Genomic DNA, 12,054 nt, shown 5'->3' with positions numbered 1-12,054 from the left:
ATGGTTATTTGATTTCGTGAACAATTAACTGGGGTAAAAATTTCACTCGCGTTTTTCGGTTAAAAGGAAATTTAATTTTTTTATTTATTATATATTATATATTTATTTAATTTCTCTTTAAAAAATTTAAAGAGAAATAAAAGTTATGTTTCCCTTGCCACTCGGTGACTGTTCCACGAAACATTGTACACTCTTCAATATAATCCCCATTGTGGGAGTGAGATCTCCTCTATTAACTCACTCGATCTGCCATTGAAACAATCACATCTAATTATTACCAGAGTTTTTTCATCAGGAAGTATTTAATTACGGACAATCACGCGCATGTTTTAAGAACAATCACGCGCATGTTTTATGAACAATCACGCGCATGTCTTAAGAACAATCACGCGTATGTTTTACGGACAATCATGCGCATGCTTTAAGAGCAATCACGCGCATGTTTTGCGGACAATCACGCGCATGTTTTAAGAACAATCACGCGCATGTTTTACGGACAATCACGCGCATGCTTTAAGAACAATCACGCGCATGTTTTATGAACAATCACGCGCATGTCTTAAGAACAATCACGCGCATGTTTTACGGACAATCACGCGCATGTTTTAAGAACAATCACGCGCATGTTTTACGGACAATACGCGCATGTTTTACGGACAATACGCGCATGTTTTACGCAGAACCTCAAACTCGAACCCTTGACTGAGATGTTGAGTCCTGAGGCTGGGATGAATCATCCGTGGCTGGCTGGATGAAAGTATACACTCAGAGGAATAAATGAGATGTTATCGACATAGTGATGCACTTTTTACCTATGCGCGGATCTCCCTGACTCAGTTTTGCCCGGCAAAACGGCGTATCATTGATATGTGTCATTCAAATATGTCTTTACATTGATATGTACCATTCAAATATGTCTACTGGTGCTGTGAGCAGGAAAGTATGTCACCATTTGGACATAATGACCCTTCTATTGTTCTGAATGCACCAAAGGTATAAGGTCAGCAAATTAAGGGCGTTATCAGTCAGACGAGAGCTGGGCACGAGCCGTGGCCCTAGTCGAGATAATCGGAAAACCTCAGCACTGCCGGGCCGAGATTTTTTTTTCTTATTTTTTTTTTCTCTTTTTTTTTTTTTGACGGGGATTTGACGGAAGAAACGGCAAAGGAAGGAAAGCTCCGCGGCATGGGTGGTCTCGTAGATTTGTTGAAAGGAAAGCAGGGGCTGCAACGAGCTTGAATTTCAAATGATTCATTGTGAAATTCAACGAGTCAAGGATTTGTGGTGTATTGCAAGTTACGACTTCATTCTCATTGTGAATGTATCTCTAGCACGGAATAGCTTGCCCTGGAGAGTGCGCATTGTGACCTCTTTTTTTTGTGTTGTTCCTTCGGTTCCTTACTTTGCTTCTGCGATGAAAATTGACCGGTATTAATATTAAATTAATGAATTTCGGGTCCATTGACTACAGAAAAATGATCGATGATCCGAAATTAATTGGACAAATGATCATATATTAGTTTCATTAGAGCAATCACTATCGTTAGTTTAAACCTGATTCTGACAAGATTTTTTTGATCACTTGATACTGAAAAAAAAACAATGAACACAAGATGCAGTAAAATATTCTCGCATATTACAGAAGTCTTCCCTAATTCACCGTGATCGATTTAACATTGTTCTTCGTTTTTGATTTACAAAATTATTTTCTTCAAATGTCAAACCAGTAGTTCTCAGTATTTTTCGCCTGAATGTATCCATTCAATTAATAATCATATAAAAATCTCCCTTCAAAAAGCTCAAAGCTAAGGAGGCTGCGGCGATCCCATGTCATTGTTGGCTGCAACACAGAGCGCGTATCCTAGCTACGTGCTATACATAAGACCGCGGCACAACAAGGGTCCGGTAATGATTAGTTAGCCAGCATGCAGGGGTCGACCTGACCCGCTGGCTCAATTGCCGCCCGCCGGTAATCAGAGCTAATCAAAGACCACCAGCATGAACCGATAATCGATCTGTCAGCCAATTTGAATGGCGTGAATCAGGTGAAGCGGACGCTTCAAGGCTTGAACAGCAGGAACCTGCCTGTGCTGCACCTCCTACGTCGTCTGCAGTGACCGCTATTGAAAACCTCTTTGAAGTTCCGTTATAAAATCAATGCACGTAAGTAGATTACATTTGATCTTTTGGTCCCTCAAATAGTTTTTCCAATCTTTCTTGTTATTAGTAGTTTATTTCTATATTGTTCCTATGCACTAATAATGGTTGCAGAGTGCAAATCAATTTGAAAATACTGTCTTGAGGATGCTGGCAGCATTTATATGCATATATTATCTATATATATGCATCTATATTTATATATCCTTCTATTATCGTCTCGCAAATTAATCCATTGTCTCTTACTCCCTTGATCAAAAAGTTCCATTAAACTGATTTCTGAGGCTTCAGGAAATTTTTAAATACCAGCACATGACTTTGATCTCATGGTACGGCATTCCTAATGGGAAAACATAGCTTTGATGCCAGGGCTTGGCTAAGCTGTGATCGCAATCTGCATCTTGAGACTGGGCATTACAAGGGTGGCGACAACGTAGCGATACTCCGTGAACAAGAAACCTGCCTGCCAGCGGTCGCCGGGGTGGTGACATACAGACTGGAATATGAAGTTCAATATCGTTGTCGTGATTCCTGAGCAACTCCCATAAAGATGTTTATGCGTTCTGGTCGCCTCCAGGGCCTATACTTTCAAAAAAGTTAAGATATCGTATGTTCATGAACCAATCATTGATGGTCTTTTAAGCAAAATCCACCAATCGTAGACAAGAAAATAGAGCGTAAGTATTTACGTTCACTTAGCGAGTTTTGAAAGTATGGCCCCAGGCCAATAGCACATGAACGTGCTGGCTCGAGAGCAAGGAAAGTTTGAATGCGCGATATGCGTATAACAATTATATTAATTTGATCAATTCATATGCAAGGTCCCTACTTTCTATTCAACTTTAGTCGTAGTTAAATGGTTTCAAGTGTTCCAGGAGCTCATCGTTGGTTTATTAACATAATATGCTGTTATTTTATATATTTTTGCCTATTTCGTTGTTTATTATTAGCATCTTTGAAGGATGAATTTTGTTTCCCGAACTAATAAAATTATGTAAATTTATTGCTTTTATTTTTTTAATCCAATTTGAGCGTCTTGACCACTCCTCTCTCCATAGTTCAATATGCCTGATACCTTTACAAATTATCCACTATCCGACTCCGCATTTTTGGACTCGCGCCGTGGCTGAACTTGCGTGAGATCAGAAAAAAGTTAATAAAGTTTATTGGTTACGCGCGAGTCCCAGCTCTGATTGACGGCACTCGCAGCAATCAAATTCCCAGCGATTTTCGAATTTTGGATTGTACTGACCGAGTCACAACGGCCCTGGGTTGTGATTGCGTTTGTAGAGGCTATTTTAGAGTGCTGGTTCTACAGGGATTTGGGCGGTTTTCTCGAGGGGTTAGTAGCGTTTTTTATGGTTTATAATTTGAACCTGTAAACTTAATTTTTAGATGAAATATTTTTAAGAAAATTTTATTATAATGATCATCGATGCATATAGCCTAACCGATGATTATTTCGATTTTGAGTCTAGTCTACGCAATAGTTATTTGAGGCCTTCAGCTGCAATGTCAGCCTCTTTATAAACGGATCTTTTTAAATTAATGCACGATGCAAATGATTCGAGTTTGAAGAAATTTATATTACGTATTTAATGAGTGATCATATCTACATTTCTAGACAGTCACGTTACTTTTATTCTGTCAAGTTTTAAAAAATAATTGAGAAACTAATAGTAATAATTATATGCGGTCATAATAATATAATAATATATTCATTCCCATTAATAATACTAATGGTGGGATTGTATATACTCGTACGTAGTACCTAGAGTGATGTATAGTAATATATACATTATATTATGAATTACTTGCATTTCACCTAATAAACCTACGCGCATTTTTTGTACACAATTTACACTTGAACAGCTCCAGAGTCCCGCACTTCCGTACCTGCCAGGGGCCTTTACTTTCAAAACTCGCTAAGTGAACGTAAGTACTTACGATCTACTTTCTTGTCTATGATTGGTGGATTTTGCTTGCGTGGCCGTCAATGATTGGCTGATGGACTTACGATCTCTTAACTTTTTTTGAAAGTATGGGCCCTGACTGCCACTCCTGCAGCGTAGCTCTGCTGCGCGGTGCATTCTTCGTAAATTTTTCACCGGAATATTGGAGCGCTTCTTTGTGATTTGTCCGGCAATTGGATGAGGTCAGCTGAGCCGTAATGAGGTTCGGGACCTCGCTTCAGCTTGACTCTTATTGTCCCACAGATGAGATCCTAAAATCACATGAGGGAATTTTCGAAAAAAATTTGACGTTGTCCATACTACTAATTGCACGCCACCGTATTTTACCGCATACGTAGAATCTGTGCACTTTTGGTTGTACTTGGGTTTTCTACAAGTTATTTGATTTCATATATCATGTTTAAAAAGTTTTTGGCTGCAATCTATAACTCTGTGTACTGTTTCAACCTGATTTATTTTACACAATGGTTAGTCGGTAATGAGCAGGCAGATTATTGTTTTTCTCTGTATTTCTCGCTATAGGCGTACTAAATATTTAGGTTATCACCATCATCATCAGTCTTGGTAATAAAAGTGTCAATAAACTGCCCACACTATAAAGACTCACCATAATTGTGAACAGTTCATCTCGTGTGTACAATAATGATAAAACTATTCATTTCGTGTCTCATATCGCGCACCCTTGGGAACGAACTGTAAAATTGTTTGTTCTCTTCTATGGAAAAACTTACTGACGACAGTCGGAAAGTTAAGCGGCACGTCGTTAGCAAACCTCAGCCTCTAGATCAAGATTACTAAGATTGTAGTTTGACTCTAACTACCCAAAAAGATATCACAGTAAATCGTTCAACAATTCTCTGCTATTAAAAACAAATCTAAAAATACATTATATCAATCGACCTGGACGAAGTTTTTAGAGTCGAGCCAAAATGTTACAATGTCCTGGATCGTTTTGATCGACGCCATCCATATTTGTTGATATATTTATTGAGCGGTGTAAAACATTCACCTTATTCGTGCGTGTGTCGATGACATGACGAGTGCAAAACGACGATGGTTTTTTTCAGGATTTGTTTACTCCAAAAGCGATAGCGACACTGGGGACTGATGGGCAAACCGTATTTATTTGTTCCTTAATTTTACGACGCAGTTATTGAATTTTTTATTCCTGAAACTAATACAAAAAACTAGAGCTATACGAAAACAAGTTTTGTTGAAGAAAAGGGAATAAATTTTATTGAATATTTATTGTATCCTTCAAAAAAGTGTCTTGCTTTGTCTTCAACAAATTTACATTGAAGAAGAGCTTCGTATTAACAGATCTCATGATATAAAGTTCATCACAGATTTATTCACCTTCTATTCTATTCATGGCATTTCAAACAACCCTTGTCAGCGTTAGCGAAGTGCCATGTGTAAACTTGTATCTTTTGCCAGGTCATAAAATAAATCAATGCTTTCAACATTCATCAATATTGTTCTTTGTTTACATGCATTTTCCAAGTTTCCCCGCCAATTTTGTTTAAGAAATATAATTTATTGTGATTTATTTACAATATTCTAATATGTTTAATTTTAATAAATATATTTTAAAGTTTATTAATATTAGCCACAGACTTTGCACAAGTCTATTTGCTAATAATTTAAGGCTTCAATTTGGTAAAATGAAATGTGATGAAAATTGTAGAAAAAAATATTTGCACACAGTCAAGTCCTTGGCTCGCAAAACTAGGTCTCGATCATAACTAAGCGAACGCTCGTACGTGTATTGACGAAGGCGACCGCACCAATTCACGTCGGCGATGTTATTTTCAAGTCTATGGTCCAAGGCCTCATTGGTCGTCATAAACTTCAGAAACTCTCATTAAATTCGCGTAGTTCAGCAAAAGCCTCACGTTTAATCTGATTTCCTTGCCTATGGCATCTAAAACGAGCGGCGATTGTGTGCAATTTCCAGAAACAGTTGAACGACTCTTTAAAGTGCGCCAGCGAATTACTCGTGGACGTGATCAACTCTATTTCCTGGCTACGCTAGAACACAAACCATTAATAAGTTCTTTCACACGGTCTTTGTTTTTATGATCCATTTGTCCGCATGGCGAAGATCGTGACCATGACGATATGGACGTTTTCTTCATCTAGCTGAAATTCTCCGGCTTCCTGTTCGATACTATATGGGGACGGATCTCGCTCTAGCGCTCCGGGGCGCTCTTAAATCCAGCAATTAATGTAGCAGTTTTATTCCACTTGAAACCTTTTATTTCTAGTGACTTTTTAGAGTCTGTAAAGCTTTTAAGTTTGTCACTTTGGAAGGAATTCTCTCAATATTTCATATTATCTTAATCGATTGAGTGATCCAATAAGCTACTTTCCTGACACGAATTTTGTTTTATCAAATGTCCTCTGACTCGTGATAATTTCATTGATTTTTTTTTGTTCGTTCTTATATAAGCATCCAATGAGGAATAAAAAAAAACAAATAGTTTAATTGTTATTCGCATTTTTATCTACGTCTAAGACCCTTGACATCCTAATTTTTCAGGCACATGACTTGGGTATTAATGTATATTGTTTCCAGTACAACCGATTAAGAGAATCATTTATAAGGAAACTCGCCAAGATTCCGTTGCCGTCGACGTAATATTGTCGAGTCCACAACACGAGAATAACGTAAAAATTACGTCTCAATGCGTTTGAAGGTTGCTTTAATTGTACGATATGATTTATTTTCGCTACTGCAATTCGAACCACAAAATAACAACACTAGTAAATAACAAGACTAGAACCAATTTTTTTGTAAAGATTGAATCAGGGAATTGATTGAGTGAAACTAAATTGCTACTGGCAACCGCACTTCGATGTAATAAGGAAGCTTAATTTTACAGAATCGACGTCGCAAGCTCCTTGAAAACGAAACCATACAATTGACCTCTTCTTGCTTGATGGATGGAAATGTTACTTGAATGTTTATAATGTATTCCTGAGGACTTGATGCACAATTATGATGTATTCCTGATTACTTGATGCACAATTATTATGTATTCCTGAGTTCTTGATGCACAATTATTATGTATTCCTGAGTTCTTGATGCACAATTATGATGTATTCCTGAGTACTTGATGCACAATTATGATGTATTCCTGAGTTCTTGATGCACAATTATTATGTATTCTTGAGTACTTGATGCAAAATTATAATGTATTCCTGAGTACTTGATGCACAATTGAATGATCTCCAGACGCGTATGAGATTTTCACCGTATATAAATTATCACCGTATGTTACCGCAAGTGCGCTCGATAGTATTTAATTAAAGCGCGTTTGGAATATTTCCGTTGAACACATCAAATGAAGTAAAAACAAATTGCGAAAAACGATGTGTATAGAGAAAAGATGACGCCTAAAAAGAAGGTTTGTTTGGAATATTTCCGTTGAACACATCAAATGAAGTAAAAACAAATTGCGAAAAACTATGTGTATAGAGAAAAGGTGACGCCTAGGAAGAAGGTTGTTTGTAGTATGAAGGAAAATTTGGTGAAGAAGGATTTTTGTGGAGTGGAGTAGGGGTTTGTGAGGAATGTTGTGTGCATATTGAAATTGGCGTTTGTGAAGAAAGTTGTGAGTAGTGAAGAGGATAAGTTCGTTAAGAAACTGGTGTGTAATATGAAGGATACGATAGTGAAGAGGTTTGGGTGTAGATTGAAGGTTACGATTGTGAAGACGGTGAGGCGTAGAGTGAAAGTGACATTGGGAAGAAGGCTGTGTGTAGATTAAAGGTTATGTTTGTGAAGAAGGTCGTGTGTAGAGTGAAGGTGACGTTCAAATATCTCTGTCATTTCCGAAGGCTTCAGCCTAGACTGATCACCGACGACGTTTAAAAGCGACAATAAAACGCCGAATTGACCAAAATTAACCACGAGGGCTGAAATTGGAGCTTTTGAGCCGAAGTGAAGTCGCTCCAAATTACGATTATTAGGAAGCCATTTCATTTCTTCTCGATGTTACAGCGCAGAGCTTCCGCTGCTGTAGGTCTGGTCCTTCAGGCGACGTTTCCGATGAAATATAATTCCTTGAGATTCTGTTTTCAATTAAATAATTTATTCTAGAACATTCAGTGAATCGAAGAATAGTTAAATAAACAATTTTACACTTAATTGTTTAAGGCAGTTGATATTAACTGAATTTATTATTATTTGGCTGAATGATATCCTTCATTAGCGCTTTTTAAACTCGTGTTATGCTATTATTATTGACGCTGCTGTATAATTTTTACTGTCTAATGTGATCATTAATGTCGTGGTATGAGCAGCGTTTTTACTAGAATTTCTCTAACTCTTTACACTAAATATTTAATGTTAGACTTTTTTACCTTAAATTAAGAATTAAATTAATATATGAATATGCATTCCCAGTTCCCACTCGTATACCATAATGGATCAATCAGTCTTAGCTTTTACTCCAACCAGAATCAATATTTAATCGAATAATCGTAAACTACATTTAATTTAATTTTTATTGTTACATAGTTGTTTCTGAAACCCATATAATTAATTCTATTCTCAAATCCTGATTTTTATTCTGCAATCCAAATGCAAGTCAGGCACTAATGATGATATCCACGAGGTATTTCCACGTAACCGACAAAGTCGTTCTCGACCGCAGAACTCTAGAACTCGTCTGGGTTCTCGCACAATTCATTCACACTCTGGTCTCAGGCTATTCATTTATTATTCACTGACCCCGAAGGCCGTATTTCTGCTGCATTTTACCTCATTTCTGAGCACGTAAATTAGGAGACCAGCTAATGCACTGCTCCCTGATTAGGACAACTCGCTAAAGCTCCAATTTCAGTTTCGTTCGTTTCTTTCGGTAGGAATGTCATTTTCATATAACATTTCCCAGAAAAAGAGTCATTTTTTGTGAATTGCGCTCCTAACTCGTTTGGTTGGGGATATCCTGGTCAGAAAATTGGCAATGAGAAAGGTGATCGAATAATGACCTTCAGTATGAGACATTGGCCTGTAACATTCATTCTTTGGTCTTGTGGAAGTTAGTAAAGTTTATAAAAGTTGTAAATACCATTTGCGCCTCTCTTTATGTCGAAAAATATTATTATGTATTTGAAAATTCACCCCAACGTTTATGATTTATGAAAAAAGTTTCCACTAAAAATTATAAAAATTCAACCACTTGCGCATGGATCGTATGTGAAAATTTATAATTTTGTAAGATTCAATTATGACTACTGTGCATCAGTAATGTTATTCTTGCAAAATTAACTCGCTTTAAAAATTTGAAATAACAGTAGATGAACAAGAATGTTTCGTAGATCATCCTATTTTTTATTTACGATACTCGTACTTTTAATGCTTGAATATTTTTTCAACGGCCTCGAAAGTAACGCGTATATTTAAACCATCATAATTGCAACTTTTCTGTACAGTAAAGTAAAATATATCCAGCATATTTCGCATCACCTGCGCGTAAAGTTTAGATGCATCTCTTTTTTTCAGACGTCGTACAATTTTTGGTCTCATCGTTATGATGTTGCGAGCATAATTCATTTTTGGGCCGATGGTGAAAATTCGCTGCTCCCCCATAATTTAAGGAAGGCTTTCTTTCCTCTCGGGCCGAGCTATGCGTGTCGCAAAACCGTCGTTCAGAAAATTTCCTAACCGAGCTTGACTAAAAATGTAGCTTTGGTCCTCGTCGCGATCCCGTGGAGCGCTGGCGAGCATATTAGACGCTCTGCTGTGTACGCTTATTGCAGAAATTTTATGCTGTCTTTGGGATAAATCCAACAGAACCGATTTGTAAGTAGCCAAAAGTACCGTAAAACTTCTATTTGAGATGGACTTTATATCGATGTTTGATGTTGTATGTTTTGTGTATTCCAGATTGCGTTTTTTTTTTCAAGTAGAAATAGCTAGATCAAATTTCGTCGGTGTCGGCCCGAAGCAATTTTTCTTAGTGTCTTAAACACACACACTGGCACATACCGTATTTACTAATGTCGCGAACAATATGGGGTTTGAGACAATTTGTAACAAATAACTTGATAGTGAAATTGCTTGCTTATGAACAGTGATCGAGATCGTTCGGCATTGTTTTAAAACGACAGTTCTTTCTTGATGTTTCGTCGTGCTCAAAATGAGCACAAAAAATTAACGCTTAAATTCAGATACCTCTTAATTATTTCACACCACGAAATTTTTATCAACTCTAAAGTACGCTTTTTCTTACAATAGTACTTAAGGAAAATTATCTTCAGATCTATAATAGCTGAATAATTTCGATTGAGGACTCAAAAGAAAACAAACAAAGTCTAACAATCGCCTTCATTAGTTGCGAGTGCACGAGTCGAAACAATCGAAGTAAGCAGAGCGCATTCGACTTGTGTTATGTCGGTTGAGGTCCATCTATTTAACAAACATTTGGTAATGAGCGGCTTGTGTTTGATTTGGTGAAGCCTAGCATTTAGCAAACGAGAATCTTTATCAAAGAAACAATGTTTATTGACCCAGCGATAATTATTCCGTATCAATGCAGTCATAAGCAACGTAGCGAACTTGTGCAATCATGCAGTCCTGATGGATGTGTTATGCTGCCAACATTAATACCAAATGTGTATGATTTATGCTAACGCACATTGAGTATTGTTGAACATAATTTATTTCTGAAAAGTTTCTTTATTTTAATGGACTCTCGATTGGGGACTTCTTCTACGAGATTGACTAATAATTTACCTATAATAGAATAATTTTGTTATAGTTTCCTCGAAATCAATATTGTTTCTATCTCTGGCTAATGTCAATCTTAATGTTAGTCTTGAAGTACGACATAATGCATTTCATTTTCCAAGTTTGAATGTTAGAAGTGTAAAAAACACTTGATGCTTTATGTTGTATTCAACATTATATGTGACAAAAATTGCTTCATACTTCCCTGTGCGGGTATAGAACATAACCTTTTATTCGTTGTAACCATTTGATTATTTTCGAATAATTATGTTTTTCAGAAGGAATCGATTAAATTTGGAACAAATATGCAAAATAGATAGCATAGTACAAGCAAGTTTCCTACGAAAGTAAATCTAACCCCATTTTTTCTATGGAAACGATTTATCAATTTTATTTTTAATGAATTCAATAATGCAATTTATGGGTTATTTGCCAATTAGCAGCAAAAAAAAACTTCACCTGCTTAATTTAATAACCAAATGTTGCGGTAGTAAAATAAAAAAAGCGATTTGTTTATTTTTTGAGCTTATATCACATTTTTTTAGTATACCTAAATACACTGCAACTGTTTAGTTTACACTGCAACTGTTAGTGGCGCAATTTCTGGTTGTAGCAGGCGTTTTAAATTCATTATTGCGAATAAAGAATCCTCGTATTCGTAGGTTTTTAATTAAGTGGAGACTGACTTATTTATCAAGGTTTTGGTGATTTCACCGCTTATGTTGATCCGGGGTACTTCTAAATGAATAATTCAAAATTAATATTCGCGTCGCTTTGAAATTGTGTGATTTTTAAAAATAGTACATGCCTAAGAAAATCTTCCATTGGCAGATACACAAGTGATTTATTCTTTCGTTAGAATATATACAACATTTTTCTTTTTACCATTGAAGAATTCAAGTTTTTATTTCCATCACTCGATTCTGTTTCTTAATTATTATTAAGAATTATTAATAATGTTTCTTAAACATTATTAATTATCAATAATTAATTTTGTTCCTCCAGGTGAGCTCGCGACGACCGGTCTGCAGCAACGCCAGCCGCCACAATTCGGTAAATATTGTTTATTTTCCGTATTTTTAACTATAATTATTAATATTATAGAATTAACTTGGAACAATATTTTGATATATGTTCATATCATTTAACGTTTGACATGCCAACTTAAAAGTAAATTTTTGCCTG

At 36.3% G+C, this 12,054-nt stretch overlaps 1 protein-coding gene across 1 annotated transcript in view; it reads left to right on the top strand.

The window, feature by feature from the left end:
- LOC108670978 (homeobox protein cut) overlaps positions 1-12,054 on the top strand; it is a 208,269-nt gene that overhangs the window by 114,576 nt on the left and 81,639 nt on the right. The window contains exon 11 of the mRNA XM_018158463.2: positions 11,875-11,922. Coding sequence (XP_018013952.2) covers positions 11,875-11,922 — 48 coding nt within the window. The remainder of the gene's footprint in view (positions 1-11,874; positions 11,923-12,054) is intronic.

Source organism: Hyalella azteca, unplaced genomic scaffold (assembly GCF_000764305.2).
Source record: "Hyalella azteca isolate HAZT.00-mixed unplaced genomic scaffold, Hazt_2.0.2 contig11122, whole genome shotgun sequence".
NCBI classification, from domain to species: Eukaryota; Metazoa; Arthropoda; class Malacostraca; order Amphipoda; family Hyalellidae; genus Hyalella; species Hyalella azteca.
The sequence above is the reverse complement of the archived record's forward strand: the minus strand, read 5'-3'. Positions and strand labels throughout refer to the sequence as shown.